The following is a 23,526-nucleotide window of genomic DNA, read 5'->3' as shown; positions in this document are numbered from 1 at the left end:
TACTCTCAATCAAGTCCTCTCTCTCTCTCTCTCTCTCTCTGTGTGTGTGTGTGTGTCTATATATATATATAGAGAGAGAGAGAGAGGCTTGGTGAATATTGTTATTACACATTTGAATTTGAAGTGTGAAATTTCACACGAACTGTAATACTGATTTCTTCATGAGTTTTAGATGGAAAATGATTTTCCTTGGCTGGTGTGAACCCAAATTATTGGAAGCCTGAAGCGGCTTGAAAAAGTTCTATGCCAATCTCTAGAGCAGGGTTTCTGGATTATAAAAAAAAATAAAAACAAACAAAAATGAGTCTACTATCAGTATGAATGTACCAATGGTGGACTACAGTTTACAGCCTTTCATGGCTGGGAGTCACATAAATTGATTTTACTATTTTTTTGGCTGTGGATCAATATGCAAACATATTCTACTGAGCTTCACATGCTGTTCTCCATTAATTCAGTAAATTTGTTTAAATAAATAGATAAAAATGCAGTGTGGTATTTTGTAGTGAACACAATATGAGTTGACAGCAAGGCTCTAATAACATATTTTAGGAAAATATCAGAAAAAGTGAGAAAAATTGACTCATCAGCAAATTATTGATCATTAATTTAATGAAAATTAAATTAATGATCAAAGTATGCAATCTGAATGAATTTTGTATTCAAATAATACACAAAAACATAATGACCAATGTTTATTTACACATTGCAAAAACTCTGCATAAGCAGTAACCAATCAAAGACCATGAAACTGCATATTAGTGGCATAAGCAAAAGTTGTTAAATATCCTTATTTACAGTCAAAACAAAAGGAGTAGATCTATTTATTAGATATCTTTAATCAACAACCAATGAGACAGTATATTCTGTACAATGTTATTATAATATTTCAAAATATATAAGCAATCATAAAACATGATAAAAATATGCCAAAAGGTATGAATTATGAAAAAATTACTTTCAGACCCATGGTAGTTTATTGCAGCTGCCTATCTTTATTACCACTGTAACTAAAATTTAAAAATTAACAAAAAATATGTTCTATAAATTTGAATCATAAAATGTAAATAATCTTAGTACATAAAAGGCACTTTGTCTTCTTTACTAATCACAGCAAATAGATATCTTTAACAGGAAAGACACTAAAAAAAAATTGACACCAAGAAAATATATATTTATCAGAAAACAAACAATTTTGTGAGATAACCATCCTCCCTCGGTAATATTTGTTACTGCTACACAGCAAATCTATATCAAATATGTTCCCCTTTCTTTCTAAAACTTCAGAGTAGTCACATTTTTTAAGATACGTTGCATAAATAAATAATCTTATTTGCATAATCTCTATGGAGAAAATTGTATAATCTTGATGAAAGACTACATCCAAAAACTCTTGTCTGACTACACACCTACCATCCTATTTAGGTATATCAGATATATAAAAACAACATGATAGAGTTGTATGTGTTTACATACAAAGGATATACAATCTCTTTATTATGCTGCATCCATATTAAGTATTCAATAACATGAATGAGCAAAACTGAGTGCAGAAATAACAAAAGTGGCAAGTCTCCATCAAACCATATTGATCACAATATTCAACACTGATCTACTTGCAACAGAATTATTTTACCAATACTGGTGAAACAGCAGTGTAATAGTATTTTAAAAACAACTTTTCTAACTATTCTTAGAAGTGCAAAATAGATTACATATTTATTATCAAACAAACATTTCTACATGAAGATGAATGATTTCAGTGCCCTCCTTCAATGAGTCTTTGAACTCCCTCTAGGTATCACATAATAATAATTTTTTTGTTCTCTGTATGATTTAAATCAAATCACCTACTCACATAATCACCCGATCAAAGCATCCTGTACCAGTTAAAATAGCAACAGGGCCATTTATATATATAATGAAACTTATAGCCCAACAACTCTGAAGAATTTGACATTTCATAGAAATGACAAATATGCATATTCTGTTTATCATTTTTGCTAAAACTTAATTCTTATCTCATAACTTTTACTTTATTACATGAAGATAACATACAACCAACTAGGAGATGAAGTGTGCACTCATGATTTAGAGTTATGAAAAGGCACTTGAAATGTGTACAACTCCAAGGTATTATATAAAAAACTAAATTTATTCTGAGAAGAATAACACCAACAAAATCAAGATTTTAGCAATAAACAAACCCCTGACGATTTTGTGTAGAGACGGATCCTTATGAGAAAAATTATATCTGAAGTCACAAGAGTAAAAAAAAAAAAAAATCTGAAATAACAAAATGCAAAGAACATTAACATCTGATCTAAAATGACAAATGACTAACACTTTACCATCAATAAGGCACACTTGAATAACAGTGATAGTGTTAATAGAATAAGGCACAATGGTGGTAAACATGACTACAGAATATAAAACAAGAGCTTTCCCTGATTTTGCCTTCATTTTCTCTACCACAACCACATTATTATATAATAATGAAAACAATACAAGTGGTATCAAAGTGCATGACTTCCTTCCTTCATCTTGCATCAACATATATGATCCAATTACAATTATAATGGTTTCTAAATTATCTGGATACCAAGATTACTGCTACCAGGCAGCATCTCCGAATGGTAAAAACATTCCAAGCTAATAAAATGCTGTCTTTTCCCCCCACCTCCTTTCGAATAAGAAAATATACAGCATCCTCCTGTAATACATTTTCAATTCCCCCCATTTCCCCCCCCCTCCACCCACACATTCCATTTCTTTTAAACTAGCATAAGCTTTTGTTTCTCTAGCCTCTTGATTCCTATGGAACATGGACCAGTAACGTGAAGACATCATGTGCTGCTGATAATGGACATTAAAATTGTCTCATAGCCAAGTTAGAACACTTTCTTTACTAGATGTTGCTAAAAGTGCTTCTACATCTGAGAGAATATCTGCATTCAGTTCTGCCTGAAAAACAAATTCAATTTTTCAATTTCTTAATCAATGATTACATTTATTTGTTTATTTATTTATTTATTTAAATCTCACTCAAGAAAGGCTAGTTACAAATAGCATATTATTACATTTGACTCTTACAATAGCAAACTCACTCATTATACCATATCAATGAAAAGTCCCACTAAAAGTATCTGATTAATTTTCTTATTTTCTTATTAAAATATGTATTCTGGAATAACTGTAAATAAAACACACTAACTAGGTAACAAAAACTCAAAAACTGCTCTGAAGATGACCGCTTGAAACTGATAAAATATCAAGTTTAAAGAACACTGATTTCTCATATATACACCTAGGGCCATATAATACTGTGAACTTGAAAATGGGTGACAGTCAGCACTTAATCATTTCCATAAGCTTATAACTTCAAGTAAATGTACTGCTAATTATTAAACAAAAGTGAAAAAAATCATCAATCTCAACAAAACAAAATAGGTACCATCGATTCTTAATACCAACAGAAAAGAGGTGGAACTTAAAATAACAGGAATACTATGTAAAAGTAACTGGTGTTCTGAGAATAAGAAGACCAACACAGGTGAGATCTTTCTAAATAATAAGGTTAATTTATTTGATTGCTAAGAGAAAGAAGGAAAGTGTTATTAAAATATTCAACAAAAAACATATATGTGAACTTCTTAAATTGGAACTAATTTTAAGTAGAGCAATACAGTTTGAAGATACAGTGGTTGTCACCTGAAGAGAGAGATCATTATAGGTTCAATTCTAGTCACTAACTAAAGGAACCATTCTAATCCTTACTTCAGCTGGTTTCCAAGTTGGTCTAGCTCTGACATAGATAAGTCAGGTTTTTAATCCTGCATCTCAAAAATTGACTGTAGCACTCACACTATTATGTGATTTCCTTATCTATACTTACATCTTCTTGTCCAGAAAAATAGAAACAAATTATCTGGCGCTTTAACTACCTATCCTGCAACTAACTCAATTTTTTTTTAAAAAATGGCACATATAATAAACTGATATTCAAAAATCAACAGAACATAAACCAATACGTGTTTCAATGGCTTCTAACTTAATTCAACTGCTTGATGTATTCTGGAAGTGCTAGTATCAAAAAATATTCAATGTATATTAGCAAAATTATTAATGGCAGCCTACACACAAAAAAAATAAATGTATAATAAAATGTCACAATATAAGTACAGAGAAAATCCCCAAAATGGCAGAGATTCCAAAACTTATACTTTGTATATCTCTTAATCTTTTTAAATGTGATGTCCCTTTCTAGAACAAGTGTAAACAGGTTTGACATGAAAATTATATATCATTTGCATCACGTGCCCATTTCAGTTGGGTGTGCTGTCAAGTGGCTTATGAACCTGCAATACAAAAGTCATGTCAATTTCACCATATGATTGCATTTTTAGTAACGTACAAGTTTTAAGAGTGCACAGCACATCAGCGCTCATCTCAATTGGTTCAATGCAATTCATTATAGGAAAACTTTGAATACCTTAATTTATCAATTAGTTGTAACCAAATCTGCATAGAGTGCCCCCACTATGCAGATTTGTTTAATTTGTAATGTACAATCTGCTTGTTTTAAGATATATTAGAAAACAATAATGAAGGAGAATGCTATATATGGTTGTTATGGGGGGATTGAGACAGCCTTCCCGTGCCCCCTTCCCCCGCCAGTAGTGTTGCCTTGTGGTACATTGTTGGTGCTTCAGAAAAAAGAAGATTCAGGCAATATGAAGCTAATGTCTCAAACAAGGTGTCCAAAGGTTTCCAAGCCTCCTGGACTATTTACAATTATGATGAATACAAAACTTAAAAAGTTCTATGATGGCTCGATCGTCGCCCGGAAAAACAAGGATCGCGTAGCTTGTTTAGGCAGAGGGCAAGCTTCAAAAAATATGTTACAGTCCCCTAATCAACACTACCTCAAGATATGTTCCCTAAACATAGAAGGGATATCTAAATCCAAAGCCGAAGTCATCGGCAAAATAGCCAAAGATAAAGCAATTGGTGTCTTGACTCTCCAGGAAACCCATGTGCCTGACACTGCCCTCAGTAGACTAAAGATCCCAGGACTCATTCTCGTGTCTTATAACTGCCACCTCAAGAATGGCCTAGCAACCTATATCCGGCCTGGTCTCAAGGATATAACCCAAAGTGTTCCTGATACAGAATACTCCATAGGTATTAAAGTTCAAAATATCACCATCTATAATGTCTACAAACCTCCATCGCAATCCTGGCCTGATCAGATGGACCGACCTGCTCCTCACCCTGCTATCTATGTTGGTGACTTCAATTCCCATCACACCATGCGGGGCTATTCCTCTAACAACCGGGATGGTAATAATCTAGCAAACTGGATGGATACATATAATTTGTATTTGAAGTATGATGCTAAGCAGGATGGCACTCTTTACTCAGCTAGATGGAACAGAACCTACACCCAAGATCTGTGCATAGTCACTAAAGACTCTGAAGACCACCCTCTTCCATCAACCAGAACCATCCTTAACAGATTCCCTAATAGTCAACATCATCCTACATTAATAGAGATAGGAACATTAAACCCAGTCATCAGCAGAACACCAATCGTTAGATGGAATCTCCACAGGTCCAACTGGTCTATATTTCAGAAACAAATCGAGCAAACCATTAGAGCAATTCCATCCACTTCTAACTACTATCCTAGATTTGTTAAACTACTCAAATCTGCAGCAAAAGCCTCTATCCCTAGAGGCTACAGAGAACAATATATCCCATGATGGAGTAGAGAAAGTGAGGAATTCCTAGCCAAATATGAGGAAACTGAAGATCCAGCTATTGCTAAGGAGCTCATATCAACACTGGATAAAAACAGAAAGGAAAGATGGATCTCAACCTCAACTCGATTTTGTCACATCTAGTCGGAGAAGCTGGTCACTTTTGAGAAAATTAGGTGGAGCAGAGCCAACGACACACAAAACAACAGAGATAACTCCTGATCAAATGGCTAACCATTTATTGAAACCTGCAAGATTCATCTCAGCTCTACCAGGAAAATTGCTGTACAAGCTTCCATCAGACAAATCCTGAAGCTGGAACCCGAGCTTCCTGAACTCATACACCCAATATCTCAGGAAGAGGTACAAATAGCTTTAAAACTGACCAAGAATGGCAAACCTGCAGGAGTGGATGGTGTACTCTCTGAATTCCTAAAACATCTTGGTCAACATGGCCAAACTAGCAGGCTGCCCTTTTCTCAGAAATCATGTCTGGTAAATTACCAACGCTGTGGCGGGAAACCAAAATAATTGCCATGCTCAAACCAGGGAAAGATCCAAATAAAGTGAAAAACCCACAACCTATCGCCTTGCTTTGCACCACCTTTAAGCTCTTTGAAAGAATTCTCCTTAAAAGAATTTCACCACTCATCGAAAGAGTACTCCCGACTGAACAAGCTGGCTTCAGGCCAGGAAGAAGTTGCTGTGATCAGGTCCTGGCCCTGACAACTCAAATTGAAGCAGGCTTCCAGAAGAAACTTAAATCTGGAGCCACTTTCATTGACCTAACATCTGCTTATGACACTGTATTGTTTGGATCAGAGGCCTCCTCCTAAAACAAGGAAATATTATAAAGTGTAAAAAAACTCTACAACTTTTTGAATCTATTCTCTCCAACAGAAAGATCCGGGTTCATATTGGCGGAAAAAAGAGCAGGCCCAGATTCCTTCACAGCGGTCTTCCTCAAGGCTCTGTGTTATCCCCTGTACTTTTTGACATCTATGTGTATGATCTATCTCATACCAGTTCAAGCAAGTATATGTATGCCGATGAACTAGCAATCTTAAATCAATCCACCTCCTTTACCAACCTAGAATCAACCTAGAATACAGACCTGAACACCCTGGCAGAGTACTTCAAGCAGTGGTACTTGAAGCCAAACCCAATGAAAAGAGGGTCCTCAGTATTTCACCTGTACAATGAAAAGAGGCAAATCGACAACTCAACCTTTCCTTCTGTGGAAAAATGGTAGAATATGAGCCTCACCCAAAATACCTCGAACAGTGCATGGACAGAAGCCTAACCTATAAAAGGCACATCATCAACCTCTCCAATAAAATTAAAACCAGAAATAACATCATTTCAAGGCTTGCTGGAACAACCTGGAGTTGTGATGCAGAAGTCCTAAGGTCGTCTGCACTAGCTCTCACATTCTCGGCAGCAGAATATTGTGCCCCTGTCTGGGAAAGAAGTACACACACTATCATTATAGATACCCAGCTGAACTCTACCATGCACACAATTAGTGGGACAGCGAGAAGCACCCCTCTCTCCTTGCTGCCTGTTCTATCCAACATTGCTCCACCACACATACGGAGAAGACAAGCCTCAATTAAGGAATTTAATAAAGCAATAAACAACCCACTCCTACCCCTACACCAGACTCTCATAAACCCACCTAGTTTTCATCTCACATCTAGAAAGCCTCTCTGGTCCATGGAAAAACTCTCTTCAGCTGCGCTACCATCAATATCTGACATATGGAGAGAATACTGGTCCAACAAACGGCTTCCTGGTAGAAGATGCCTGTGCTCAGCAGCCTAGATTTGATCTTCCTAGGAAGATTTGGTCATCCATAAACAGGATCAGAACTAGTCAGGGCAGATGTGGCTATCTTCTACATAAATAGGGGCTGTCAGATCACCCTTATTGAGATTGTTCTGCTGTGGCTCAGACGATTACTCATATTGTGTATGACTGCCCAAGGCGCCAATTTCATGGTGGTGGCCTACAAGACATCCACAAGGTGACGGATGAGGCCTTGAATTGGCTTTCCAGCCTGGACCTTCACCTGTAGTTGGTATGATGATGGCAGTGGTTAAGAAGGAAACAGAAGATCATGGTCCCGTCTCACCACGAAGACGTTATTTTTGTAGTCACTCTCATAGTCCTCGTCATAGTATCAGCAGAACTCCTCATGTTAGAAGATGATGATACGGTGTGAAATGGGCCTCCTCTAATGGATCATGTTTTCTCACACAAGACACAACTGCTCTCTACTTAAACCTCGGATACAGCTACTTTTATGTTGTGAAGTGTTGTGAGAACATGCAGCCTTGTCATACTTGGTGCAGCAGGACGATAATTGTCCCTGGCTTAATTATGACAAGTTACTTTTGCTTTATATTTTTTTAAAAAAAAAGGAAAGACTTAGAAAGCAGGTTGTGCCTTTTATGTAATGAACTTTTATATGTTAAGATTTTCATCATTTGTTTCTGGAAATTGTGATTGTACTTTTCACTTACCAGTTTTCATGTAGCCATAAGCATAAATAAATAAATGGTTGTTATGTTTGAATTAATCAAAGGTGGAAATATAATAGTAAATTTGGAAGAGTAAGAAGAGGCTTACCTTCTTCAATTATAATCATAATATCTGCAAAAGCTCTGGCAGAAAATGAGACATTCAGTAGATCGTCAACACTTTTTCCCATTGTAAATATGGGCAAAAAAAAAAGTTATAAATTATTTATAGAAAATTATATTAAAAACTTGTCTATAACGGTGTCCTAAACAAGTTAGTTCACATTTCACACATGGAAAACAGATGAAACTCAGAAAACAAAAACAGCAACTCATGACAAATAGCAATGTTCGATTAGATTGGCTAACATCAGTGCTACACTCAGTACCAATCACAGCCACTGAATTTGACATGCTGCACCATCTGCACGTCTTTAAAGGGCTCAAAGGTGCCCGTATTTGTAACTACACACCTAGGCTATTAACACGAATGTAATGCAATGTTTATGTGTCAAAAAGTGTCCTCTTCATGAAACATTAGTATGTTTAATTTTAGGAATCACATAAAGCCATGAAACAATTACGGAAGTCTTTAACAGGAATAAATGCAAAAATATAATATCTGTGATATTGCTATTCCGTGAGCTAGGTCTAGGTGTGTGGTGCACACCTAGACCTAGCTCACGGAATAGCAATATATGATCCTGATATATATATATATAAAACAAAGTTAAATATAAATTTTCACATATAAAGTACTGCAGCATAGTACTGGCTTCTTGCATGTTATGCTGTAGATTAATTTTAATAATACATTTTAAGCTATAAGAACATACAATGTAATTTATTTTCAAAAGCCAATGAGGCTCTATGAGTTTGAATTCTAGCATACAATAAAACTATCCCAACCAAGCAAGGATTTTACAAATTTCTATATGTTGTTAAAGTGTTTCATACTTCTCCCCCACCCAAACAAATTCGTCCTCAATTTAGAAAACTCTGCTATAGGAAAAGGAATCAGAAAAGGAGATTTTTTGTGTGTGTGTGTGTCCATCTTTATGTAATGTAAGGATTAAGGATGAAATAATAACAGTTTTACAACCAGAAATTAAAGAGAATAAAAATTAAAGAACTTAAGTTTTGACTAGAGATGCAAATGATGCATCATTACTTGACCTCCAAAGGCAATTATTTAAACTATGAAAGAACAAATATGAAGTAATTTTAATATGAAAATATCAATAGAAAAAGCAAAAAACAACAGTAGGCACAAAAGAACCTGTAAGATACAAACCAGAAATTAAGAGAAAATTATTAGATCAAGTAACGGAATTTAAACACACTGGAATGACAACAGAGAAAATATTATCATTATTACATGATGTCTCAATAAAGCCTGAGGGTTCACTGTAGGACACTATACAATCCATTGTAATAGTGCACAATCCGACCCTTTTCATTACATCACCTACCATAGTTCTCTGGCCAATATGTTTGTGGAGCAAAAAATTATACTACTTCTATATGATGTTGGCTAACTCTTGTTCAACTGAAAAGCACAAAAAGATTCCTCTCATCATGACAAGAACTACTCAGCTCTTTACCAATCAAAGGAAGCATGGCCAATCATTCTTCCAGAAGAAGAAGAGAATAAAGAATAACTTTGAATGCTAGAATAAGTAACAAACATCAACTAATGTATCTTTTTTCTTCAAAACTTATGGTTCACTGCAGGACTCTATACAATCCATTGTAACAGAGCACAATCCCACTCTTTTCATTACATCACCTACCACAGTTCTCTGGCCAATATGTTTGGGAAGTAATTAGGAATAACAGACTGAATTAGGAAGGCATCACCATATTCACTGCCAATAACCATTGGTTGAAATGCGATTTTTATTATTTTTTTTTTATTTGGAAGACAATTTTCACTTGTTATGTGTGAGCTCACCATCCTGTTTATTGAAAACCAAGTGGCTTGAAACATTATCTTCGGTCTCTAGGAGCAGAACTAGATTATCTAACCCTCATCCCACCTATAGTACTAAACGTACAATAAGTTTACAAACCTTTCATGGGTTTGATTCATATAAAAAATAAAATAAATAAAAATAACAATTTCATTGAAATTGTTATTTTCATGGATTGATTTATTACATGGATTGATTTATTACTGCATATTATTCAGAATTACATTTTACATTCAGAAAGTAAATAAGCAAAGCAATTTTCTTTTGAAGTGCCTAACATGATTCAATAATACAATTCAATCCAACTCATTTTCTAAATCACAACAGATGGAAGCAATAACTAATCAGTTATGCTTTATCATACAACAACATGGAATAATGTTTAGGGAAGATGAGATGGAATGCATGAATGTTATCCACAAAAGGTTGTAAACTTATCATACATTTAGTTAGGATAAGTTTACATACAACATTTTACTGGCGATTGGTGAGCAAAGTGTTACATAATCTTAGATCCCTACTCTAGAGAGCAAATGCTGTATTTCTACAAATCACTTTAGGTCTCCAAAAATGGCCAGGATGATAGTCTCATATCACCCTGCTCATTTTGGAAAGCTGAAATTTTCTGGCTTTTCATGATTGCTGTTTAAGATAACAGCACAGGAAATATATACCATCTGATCAAAAATATCTGGACACCCCTTAATAGTAATTGCTATATACATCACAATCCTTTCTTTTAGTGTTGCACGGTGATCAGCATTCATTTTAGAAATTATGGACTTTACAGCCGTGTTATAAATAACTCTTTTTAATTTCCCAACATCTCAATCTTCAAATTAAGATCATCAACTGGAATATATACAAATATACAAGGACAAGCTGAGTTACATTGCACACAATAAGCTAAAGAAACAATGATCTGATCACCGGTTAATTCTACTGGCATGACCTCTAGTGAAAAAAAAAAATACAAATTAATTACCGTATTTGTTGGCATATAAGACGCACCAGTCTATAAGATGCGCCCCCTTTTTTGTACACATTTTTTAGAAAAAAAAACTTGATCTCTGAATATTATAATGAATTTACAGTATTTCAAATATAAAGTAATAAGTAGGTCTACTTTCAGCAAATACCTAATAGCTTAGGTATTTCTAAGCTTGAAAATAATTTGGGCTATCTATACCTTCGACTATCGGCCGGAGTGGTGTGTTTTGTTTGTGTATTTTTGGTAGACCGTAAATTCTCGGGGAACAAGAGTAGTGCAGAAGTAGTTTTTTGACTGTCTTCAGGCCATGTAGTAATAGATTTAAGTAGTTTCTCTGTTTTCTTTTTTATTCTATTGGTTGGGCCGTAGTTAACACGTTGTAATGTACTATTGTCCGAGACTAGCAGATTCATTTTTTCTAAATAAGTGGTTCGGTTTAGAATAACGGTGGCACTTCCTTTATCAGCTCTGTTTATTACGATGTTCGTGTTTGATTTTAATGATTTCACAGCCGTTAATTTGTGTTTTGTTAAGTTACTTGTCATTGCTTTCTTATGATTTATATTTAAAATGTTGGTGGTTTCTAAACGTATTTTGTCTGCTATTTGGGATGAACCTTAAGCCTCTTTCAGTATTACAAATAAAATCCAGTTTGTTCATCGATCTGGGTGCTACAGCAAAATTTAGACCTTTGTTGAGTAGTGAGAATTCATCTTTGTTTAAGGCGTAGTTGGATAGGTTGACTACATTACTGTTACCTGCTGGCGATTGGTGGCTCCTGTTGCTTCTTCTTCTGGTTGGTTGTTATATACATCACAACTTATACAGGTAGCACTCTGTCTATAAAAGAGACAGTACTGAAGAGCACTATCTAGGAAACCACCTTTGCTACAACTCAGTTTGGGAAAATTTCAGCCCTGATGCAGCTTCCCTGATCAACCGTAAATTATGTTACTGTGAAGCAAAAACACTTAGAAGCAACTATAGCATAATTGCAACATTTTTTATTATTATTATGATGATGAGCCTATGAGAGGTTGGTTGGCCAACCTATAGTACATTGGTACTGAGTACAAGTAGAACTTAGATGACTAATGTGAGAAAAACATAAAGCGAGACGAAATGTTAATGTGAAAGTGAACATGAAGTGATCACCTGGGTTGTGGCTAGCCATATGAAGACTTCTGTGGAATTAGGATTATGTGGAATCAAAAAAAAATAAATTAATCATAAATCATAAGATGTGGAATCATAAATTAGGATTATGACAAGCTTAGGAGACAGTGTAGAGTAGAGCTATAGCATGGAATGAAGAGTTGAGCCGAAAGGAAATACATGTTGCTTGGGAAATGACAAAGAAATACTTAACGGCATCAATGCAGGAGTCAAATAGATGAATGAAGGGATTAAGTATGAAATCTGGAAGAAGACACTTTTGAGGCAGTACAAGATGAATAATGGTAATAATCAGTTGCACAAAGAGTATAAAGAGCAGGTCAGGAGAATGATTCAATTGGTAAAGACAGAAAAAGTGCAGAAATTAGCAAATCAAGCCAAGGGAGTTTTTTCAACATGTGGCAAGTAAAAACAAGAATGATTATGGTGATGTTAATGAATGAAAATGTGAGATTGGTTACTGCTGAAGAGAACACAGTCGAGGTGTTCAGTAAGCAGTTCATCAGGATATTTCATTCTCAGTGTGAAATCAGAAGCTCACGTGCAGGGAATATAATGAGAGAAGACTTAATGGTGAGCTAGCAAAAGGTATATAAGGGGTTAAGTAAACTAGATGTCAATAAGAGAATATGACTTAATAACATATCACCACTTGTCTTAAGAGAAGGTAAGGAAATGATATAGCATCAGCCTTGGCCTACCTGTTTACCAAAAGTTCTGCAACAGCACAAGTTTCAAAGGATTGGAAGGAAGGTAAAATTGTTCCACTCTATAAAGGTGATAATAAGGCTACAAATTATAGGCAAATTAATCTTGTTCTTAAAGTATTGTAGAGGTTGATGAAAGAGAGAGGATAGAAAAAAGTGGGTTAATAACCGTGGTATTCTTTGTACTTGTTAGCATAAGTTTGTTAAAAGGAGGTAATGTTTTACCAACTTGATTATGTACGATAACAAGGTGACAAATGTATTCGACAAGGGAGATACATATACTTGTACATTGGTATGCTTAGAATTGCAAAGGCTTTTGATATATTGCCACACCACAAGTTGATAACTAAACTGAAGCAATGGGACCTTAACTTGCAGAATTGAAGAGGTTCTGGTTCCACTATATAAGGCTTTGATCAGGTCTTGTATGGATTATTGTGCATAGATTTGGTCCTATGGTCTTCATGGTGATTAGGATATACTGGAAATTATCCAGAGAATACTGGCTATGGTAGTAACTGGTCTTTGGGATGTGAATGAGTGAGTTTAAAACATGAGAAGAAAGATTGAGTAAATGCAATTTGCAAAGCCTTGTGAATGGGAAGAAGGTGTGAGATATGATTGAGACATTTAAGTTGGTAGTACAAGACTGTTATTGGATTAATGTTGAAGAACTTTTTCATAGCATGGGAGAAGGGGATAGAACAAGGCGACATCCCTGGATGCTGTATAATGAGGGTGTGAGCAGGGTCATAAAGAGCGGATTCTTTGCATGGAGAGTGGTTAGTGAGTAGAATGCATTGCCTGATATTGTTGTGAATGCAGATACATTGAATGAGTTTAAAACATGGTTTGATGGGCTTTGTGTGTAACAGTATGTACCTCCCTCAATGAGCCTGGCTCCATGGAGGAATGTTGTTCATAATAATAAAATCACAGAGAGGGACTGCAGAGTGCTGAAGTGTATGGTACAAAAAAAATTGCATATCCTTGATTGAAAAGCTCACTAGTGAGTGTTTCAAAAATTCCCGTGCAAGCAATGCCAGCACCAAAACTGTTCATCAGGAGATAAGAACATGAGTTTCCATGACTGCACACAAGCCTAACATCAGCAAGGGTAATGCCAATTGTTGGGTGGGATGGAGTGATGTAAAGCTCACTGCCATTGAACTCTGGGATAATATAAACATGTTCCCTGGAGTGATGAATCACATTTCACCATCTACAGTCCAACAAATGAGTTTGGGTCTAGCAGATGCCAGAAGAACACTACCTGTCTGCCTGAACATGTTATGCTGACTGTGAAGTTTGGTGGAGGAGGAGGTATCATGGTCTGGGACTGTTTTGCAAGGTTCAGATTGGGGCACTCTAGATCCAGTGATGGGGAAATCTGAATGCTGTGGCTTACAATGATATTCTAAACAATTCAGTGCTTCCAACTTAATGGCAACAGTTCAGTAAAGGCCCTTTCTGTTTCAGCATGATAATGCCTCCATCCACAAAGTGAGGTCTGTGTAGGAATGGTTTGATGAAATGGGTGTTGAAGAACTTGAGTGACCTGCACAGAGTGCCCTTTTCTCAAACCCCATCGCACACCTGTGGGATGAATAGAAATGGCAACTGCAAGCCAGGCCAAATCGCAAGACAGTGATCGAGCTCATTAATCCTCTTCTGGAAGAATGGGAACTACCACAGCAATGTACCAAAATGTAGTGAGTCTTCCCAGAAGATGGAAGTTAGTCCTCCACCTTTTGCTATTATAACAGTAAAAGATTGATTAACTCCATATTAATGTTTTCCATATTAAAGTGAGAGTAGAAAGCATCCAGATAGTGTATGTAAATTGGAACTAATCCTAACATTTATTCTCTTTCTGTCCTCCAAAACTTTAAATCCCAAATCTAATTAAGTTGTCGATGATGCCATTATTATTATTTTTGGGGGAATCTTCATGAAAGATTGATCACAGGAGGCCCATACTAACCATTATTCACACAAGAACTATCAATACTTCTCCCTGAACTCATTCACAGATGAAGCATTCACAACTTCCTCTGATCCAGCTACCCATTTACTACCATTCAAGCCTCAAGCCATAACATCCTTGCTAATTACAAACTTACACAATTTCTGGGGATGATCCCCTTGTTCTCTTCCTGTAATGAACTGGGGTAGAGAGTCTTTAGTCTGTGGAACCACTTTAATAACTTATGATTCTAGCATATCCCCCTCTTTTTTTATTGATCAACTAGTTAGTCTTTATACCATGCAGATCTTCAACTTGCTTTTTAACTTATACATTAGTGATATCCCAGTGACAACATCATGGAGATTCATGTATGCTGACGATATTGCCATTGCAACTCAACATTCTACATTCCAAAAAGCTGAAAACATCTTAACCGAAGATCTGGCTGTACTTGATAAATATTTTAAATGATGGCATTTACAACCCAACCTGAACAAAACTGAAGTCGTGTCTTTTCATTTAAGGCTAACTATATCCCAAAAGTCTACTTCAGAAATAAACAGGTGAAATTTAACAATCATCCAAAATATCTATGAGTTATATTGCTGAAAAATTAAAAACTCGTAATAATATAATGCATAAGCTTGCTGGTATTTCTTGAGGTGCTGATATCAACACACTTAGCACTACTGCACTGTCTTTGGTTTATTCTATACCAGAGTATTGTGCTCCTGTGTGACTGAACAGTGCACATGCTTCCTTAGTCAATGTCCAGCTGAATCAAACTATGAGGATAATCTCTGGTGCTCTAAGATCTACTCCTGGCTACTGGCTCCCAACTCTCAGTAATATAGCCCCTCCCTTGCTTTGCAGGAGACCAAAGCCTTATGCAAATTATGGACAAAAATAATTGGAAACAGTTCCTTGCCTATCCACCAAGACATTTCCTTCCATACATCACAAAGACTGAAATCCAGGCACCCTGCCTGGAGGAGTGCAATACAAATGAACGACCTGTGTGAGTCATGGGGAGAGTATTGGCTTCAACATACCTCCAATCTTCAAATTCTCATTTCAAATCCAACATCTCATCTAGAGCTATGATCTCCCTAGACATGTATGGACCACTTTAAACCAGATCAGAACAGGACATGGGAGACGTAAACATCTCTTGCATAAATGGAACTGGTCCGACACTCCAAACTGTGAATGCGGAAGTGGGATTCAGACTATCAATCACATTGTGCTTGAGTGCTCTATCTACTCATTCTCAGGCACTAAAGAGGACTTTTTAAACTGACCCCCAAAATCCCTGGAGTGGATCCAGGATTTAAGGATCAAGCTCTGATTCTTAATTTTTAATCATTTCAATCTATTTTACCCCTTATAATATGATTTTTACAATTATTTTTATGTGTTTTATGTAATATGTATGTAATATCCTGAGACCTGTACATCATATGCTAAATAAATAATCTATTAAATTTAGTTCCACATAAGTTTTCTTTCCTTTCATTTCTACAAATATGACGGCTTACATACCTATTTTGAAGTAGTAATAATCAAATGATTTCAAGGCTGAGCTATTCAGAACTAAAGGAGAAGCCTCCATTTCTAACTCCTGATTTTTTTTTTCTTGCATTTAAACTGCTGTGTGCACACCAGCATTATTTTGTTGGAATACCTATTTTCAATTGATCTGCACACCACATAATGTTTATGAAGAGCATCATAATACCCATTTACTCATTAAGAATAGTAACAGCAGAAATTTCAAACACAGTTTCCTGGTGTTGCACCACCTTACCTCAGTCCTGAAGATATTTTCAGGTGCAAACTTTGTTTGCTTACACTTGGATAAAGGATTAAACTAAATTTATTATATTCAAACACAGACTATGAATATGTTCTCAAACCATCCTCTTAGTGGAACTAGAACTGCAGCTTTACCAAGGTTAGTCCACTGTTTTTTTGTGTCCAGACTAGTACAGAAGTAGATCCTTTTAAATTCAGGTAACAATGTGTTTTGACCAAGCATTTGATGTCCCACCAAGAATAGTTTCCCTTGGAGTACGTAGTTATTCAGATAAGCAAGATTTTTTTTTTATTAAGAGTGACTACCAAAAATGCTCTTGTTTCCACATTTCTAAATGAATACTTCATGAAGGAATACTAAATGCATTGTTGCACAATGCATTTAGAAGGGGAAAAAAAGTATAGATACATCCTCCCTGAAAGACTCTGCACAGTATTATATTATTATGATAGTTCCTGAAGTATCTTCAGGACTGAGACAAGGAGTGATGAGAGCTTGATTCACCTTTACCACAAGTTTCCCCAGTCCTGAAGATACTTCAGGAGCAAGCTTTGTTTGCTTACACTTGGATAAAGGATTAAACTAAATTTATTATGGTCTAACCAAATGGAAAAAACTTCCAACATCTTTCTCTAAATTCAGAGTAATTTAATAATAAGGTGAGACATCTTTTGGCAACTCGTATAGGTAAATATGACTTCTCCATTGCTTCCACCTTAGTATCACCACCTCTGGATCTGGCTCCCACTGACGAGACCTCCATAAAGGTCTAAACTGTTCTGGTAGTGGCTCTTCCCTCAGTGCATAGCATTATACATGTCTGCAAGATGTGCTTTGCATTATGGGAGACAAGGAGTGATGAGAGCTTAGTCCACCTTTACCACGAGTTGCATCAGTCCTGAAGATACTTCAGGCAAACTTTGTTTGCTTACACTTGGATAAAGAATTAAACTAAATTTACTAAGATAGTTATTTTGGATATATTACTGTACTTTGAAAGACTGTTAAATGAGAATGACAGAGGAGGTAACAGTAGCATTAATATTTAAGAGGAATACACTAAGGAGTAGATCAATATTTGAACTAAAAAATAAATTAAAATCAGCTGAAGCAGATAATACTCAGTCAGAAACTGAAATATAGAGATATTGAAGGAAGTGATAATTAACAATCATAAGAAAGATGTGTTTTCTAATCACATTCTTGGAAAATAACATCATTCATTGTCACAACTGAACTTGGAGTCATTTTTGAAATAGACTTAGTTTTATTTTCCTAATTTTGACATTATTAAGACAAGTGATGAGGTAATGAAAATAGCAAGGAAAGAGGCAAATATTGATATCAGAATAAATGGAGAACCACTTTTCATAATTACATTAGGCTTTCTTAGATGTTCTTAATCAACCACGGCCACCATAACAAAATTATACCTTATATAACACTTATCCTGAGCGTGGCTCAAATTGAATCAAGTAAAGGCATTTTAATATCTAGGAAGTGTGATTAACAGTGATGGAAGATGTAAAAAGCAAGAATAGCGATGGGAAGAGATGCCTTTAATAGAAAATGGAATTTATTCAGAAGTACAATGGATAGAAACCTAAAGAAAAGACTAATAAAATGTTACGTGTGGAGTGAAGCTGAAACTTGGACACTGAAGAAAGAAGAAATTAAGATTTTGGAAACCTTTGCGATGTGGATTTGGAGAAGGATGGAAAAAATCAAATGGATGGATAAAATAGCTAATGAAGAGGTTCTTAAAAAGAGTAGAAGAAGAAAGAAGTCTGTTAAGGAGGATAAAAAGAAGAAAGGTAAACTGGATCGGACATATTCTGAGAGGGAAAGGAATCATCAGAGATGCCATCGATGGAAAAAGACCCAGAGGAAGTGTAAGGAAAACAATGCTAGATGACATGCTGAATGGAGAAAGGTACACAACCTTGAAGAGAAGGCTCTGAACAGAAGAGAATGGAAGGAAAGTTTTTGATACCAAGAGAAGACCCTGCTCAATTGCAAAATACTCAAGAAGAAGAAGACAAGTGAAATGACTCAACATATTTATAACAGTGATCCTATATATCATATTTCATTAAATTTCATCAATTCAGGAAAAAGTTATCAATTCAAATTATTTTGTCAGTAAAAATGGAATTATAATGGGGTGGGAGAGGAGGAGGGGGGAATCAAACCCAGAAGGCTTCGGACTTGATTTTAGGTCTAGGAATTTTACTTGACTATTTTGTGTAGCTTGTGGTAATGCTTTATTAATGCCAGACTATCAGAAGAAAGACAGTGATAGGTTTAATTTTAGTTGCTCGCTATAGGGACTTCTCTAGGCCTTTTTACTCCTTAGTTGGATTTGGTGCAGGCAAGTAGGGTAGAGGATTTTTCTCTCATAAACTCATATTTTTTAATCCCATAAACTGACCGCAGAACTCATACTATTTTGGACAATAATACAGTTTAAATAGGAACAGACATGGCAGCAGTTATCTGCTGTACTCTTCATCTGTAAAATCTACAAACTATCAATAGCCATTAATTTGACTAGTGGTGAGGACTAAAGGAGAAACAGGTGGCCAACCAATTTGAAATGTTAGGACTAAAGAGTTTCCATCTTGGAGAATTGGGGCATTACAGAAAGAGGGAGGAAAATTATCACAAAGTCAGAACTAAGATTAATTTATCAACAAAAATTACTGCCTGGTGTGCATATGAGCATTAGGATTCAGAGCTCTTAGAACTTTCTTTTTCTTTTAAATGATGACTCCACACATGAAAGGTCACAAGACCTATAACACTACAGTGCCATGTGTGGGCAAGTGATTAAGAGAAAAATCTAGCTAAATGATACGTTTCTTCAAGAGAGTGGTAGGTTGAACTCAGTGTGATAAACAGTATGTGGAGATTGTTCCAAAGAATAGAGGTGTATGGAATGAAGAAAAATTATGAGAAGTTAGTTCAGTGTGTTTGAAGTGCTGGATAGTGTATAAGTGTTGGCCAGTAGCTGCTCCAGTTCTTACACAGATGAAACTGGAGGAAAAGTAGCAGCCAATTCAGAGGAACAATGCTCCTGAAAGTGCCTATAGAAAAGGCACAGAACAGAAAAAGAGTGCCCAGGATAAAGTGACTGAAGGGAGTCTGTGAGAGAAGGATCATCTATTAAGCAGAATGCCCTCCTTTGAATATCATCAAGAATTGTTAGGGTGGTCTTGGGCACTCCACTCTAAATGTGGGAAAAGTACTCCAAGGTTGGTCAGATCAGATATATAGTGTTAGGAGTTGAGAGGAAGAGAAGTAATGTTTAAAATGGAAAAGAACACTAAGTTTTTTATAGGCCATGGAGGCTGTGTAAGTGATCTGTTTGTGCCAAGATAAATTGGATGCGACAGTCAAATTCAATGCTGATTTTGAAACGAAACTGGAACATTTTCAAATGTGAGAGGGAGCGAGATGGGATTTTTCTTGCAGGTAATAAGGCATGCTCGAGTCTTTTTGGCATTGAAATTTACTAAGTTGTCTTTAGCTGATTTGAGGATGTTGAAGAAGTCAGTGTTTAAGTCACTAGTTATGGAATAGCTTGAGGCATCTTACATTAGTAGTATAGGATTTATCAAACAAGGAAAACAGGAATGAAGAGTACATTTATCAGCAAAAATTTGAATAGGATTTGAAGTCAGAGAAAGGAGGTCACTGATATAAAGCAGGAAGAGTGTGGGTAAGCACAGAACCCTGGTGAACTTCAACTGATGGAGAAATCTGATGAGAGGAATTCATCCACCATGACACACAATGAACAACCAGTGAGGAAGCTGACAATCCAATCACAAAGAGCAGGAAGGAGGCCATCAGATGGCCGGTTGTTCAGGAGATCTCAGTGCCAGAAACAATCAAATGCCTGAAATATTGAGAGCAATAACATGAGTTTCTCCAAATCTTTCCATGGCATATGTCCAAAGGTGAGTGAGATTAGCTAGGTCAGCTGTAGAACAAGAATGATGGAATCTAACAGATAAGCTCAGGCATTGACAGTTATTTGTGACTTATTTTTAACGGTATTAACAATACCAAACAATTTTATCAAAGGATGTTTTTTTAACTGCTTATATTTCGCTAAATTTCAAATCAGCATCATCAGAGCACAGCTTGTATACATGACAGTGAGTAAGTGAATATAATAATATAATGAAATATAAGCAGTTAATAAAACATCTTTTGATAAAATTATTTGCTGTTGTTAATACCATTAAGAATAAGTCATGAATAACCATCAACACCTAAGTTTATCTGTCAGATTGATGATTCTGCATGAAGAAGATACTGTATACAAAGCACAATGGTTCGGTAAGTTGAAACAGAAATTGTCCAGAAAATTTTTGACAATTGTATTGTTTCACTTAATCACTGTCATGTTGTGCTTTGATGATGATGCCGATTTGAAATTCAGCAATATATAAGCAGTTAATAAAACATCTTTTGACAAAATTGTTTGGTGTTGTTAATACCGTTAAAAATACCGGTAACCACTCGACCAGCCAGGCTGGACTGGCTGGCCGAGTGGTTAGCGTATCCATTCTCCAGTCAAAAGGATGCGGGTTCCAATCCCATCATGGGCATGGATGTTTGTGATTGTCTGTGAAAATACTAGTGGTAGTCAGCGATAGATGGCATTGGTGCAGATGCAGTTCATTGTAGATGGAGACAAAGTTGTAGAGCAAGTCCCCTCCCTCGATGAGTTCATGGACTCCCTGGAGGTGTCATGTAATAATAATAATAAGTCATGAAGAATGATGGAATCCATATTGGTGATTACTAATTAACTGTTGGGTCTCTAGGCAATGAAAAAGCTGGTTGTTGATAACCTTCTCCATCACTTTTGAAAGAACTGAGATGAGGGCAATGAGTTGATAGATGGCGACTTTTATAAAATGGATCGATGTAGACTTGCTTTCATACTGTTAGGTAAATGTTAGTAGGATATGATAGTTTATATCAGGTGATACAGAATGGGTGTCAATTCTGAAACACAACTGGAGGAATACCATCTGGACCAGGAGCCTTATTAGTAGTAAGATTAATGAGGATTTTCCTGATGTTCTTTTGGAAAAAGTTCAGAGGAGGCTTGCAGTGGACAGTTTGTGGTAGTACAGGAGGTGATTTGCTTTGGTCATCCAGGCAGGAGTTGGAGAAAAAAAAGAGAAAAAAACTGATGCAAAGAAGTCTAACTTTTTCCTTGGTCGAGGTTACCATGGTACAATCAGGATGCAAAGAGGTGGCAACAGGGAAGGGCAGACGTTACACCCAACAGCCTTAGAAAGGGACAAGTTTATTTCATTCTTATTAAATTGTCTTGGAATCGTTAATAACTTTTTTACACGTTTCTGGATATGTAAGTTGAATAAGAAACCAGAGTTTTTAATTTAAGCCAATGAACATAAAATGCATTTTTAAAATCATGGACTACAGAAGCACATTATTGAGAACCAGGGCTTGGATACAAGGTTGCAATGGAGTGAGAAATAAAGTTCTCATTCTAGTGAGGATTATTTTGGTTATTAGTTCAGTGCAGGAGTTTGGATCAGGAGAACAAAAGCAGTAATCTACCATGGAAAAGCAAAATAAAAATTCTGGAGGTCATTCTCACAAGCAAATTATAGTGAAGTAGGGCACGAGGCTGAGATTGACTGTGAGGAGGACAAGTTGTACAGAGGGAGACTTGAATAAGATTTTATTATTACGTGACACCTTCAGGGAGTCCAAAGACTCATCGAGGGAGGGCACCTACCTCGTGGTGGAGACAGTGAGCTCTACAGCTCTCTGTCTCCACTCAAATCCAACTACACCAACGGCATCTAACGCCCACTACTAATAATTGTTTGTGGTCAGAATTGCCATGGAGAGAGCAGACATCCACAGTCTGTTTGAAGGGAGAGTTAGTTAAGAAAAAGGTAAAAAAGGTTGGTAAAATAATGAGGATTATCTGGTATTCTGGTCGGAAGAATGACTATTCATGTTAGGTCATGAATGATGGCAAATGATTCAATTTCCCTTCCAGCTTGATCTTCGAAGTTGGAGAAGGGAAGCCAGCTAGTGAAAGTAGGGGACGCAATTTACACACAATACAATATAAGCTGAAATTATTCAGCGTAAAATTTCAGTTTATCCATTGTTTTTGTGAGAAATGTGATCATATTATTTCAAAGAACTCTATGGTTGTTCTTTTATAATAAAAAAAAAAATTAATAAAAAGGAGCATGTCACGTTAAAATGCATTTTATTAAACTTAGATCCAGTCTAACCTATGCTCTAGAGTGATTTTGATTTAATTCTCTCATTATAAATGATCTAATGAAACTGAAACAACAAATTTCAAAAAAGTTGTAACTACCAAATTCCAATGAATTCTACCCGGAGTATTTGTATGGAATTATTATTATTAATATGAATCATTTTTTGCAAAATTTTTTACCAAAGTATGCACTAACAAACAAAAAATTAGACTGCTATATAATTTTTATCTCATGATCCCAAATTTTATTTAATTTCATCCACCAGAGCAACAGAGTCATGTATCACATAATTACCTATCACAATATGTAATTCT

General features: G+C 35.8%; 1 protein-coding gene across 2 annotated transcripts in view; it reads right to left on the bottom strand.

The window, feature by feature from the left end:
- Positions 1-682: 682 nt before the first annotated feature.
- The window catches only part of LOC150100507 (transcriptional coactivator YAP1-like), a 182,907-nt gene continuing 160,063 nt past the window's right edge, over positions 683-23,526 (bottom strand). For both annotated transcript variants that reach the window (XM_090402510.1, XM_090402511.1), the window contains exon 7: positions 683-2,964. In XM_090402510.1, coding sequence (XP_090258636.1) covers positions 2,881-2,964 — 84 coding nt within the window. In that variant the 3' untranslated portion in view covers positions 683-2,880. The remainder of the gene's footprint in view (positions 2,965-23,526) is intronic.

Source organism: Typopeltis vanoorti, chromosome 13 (genome assembly GCF_054136105.1).
Source record: "Typopeltis vanoorti isolate ZY-2024b chromosome 13, IOZ_Tvanoo_1.0, whole genome shotgun sequence".
In the NCBI taxonomy this organism is placed as follows: Eukaryota; Metazoa; Arthropoda; class Arachnida; order Uropygi; family Thelyphonidae; genus Typopeltis; species Typopeltis vanoorti.
This window is presented reverse-complemented; position numbering and strand designations above follow the sequence as displayed.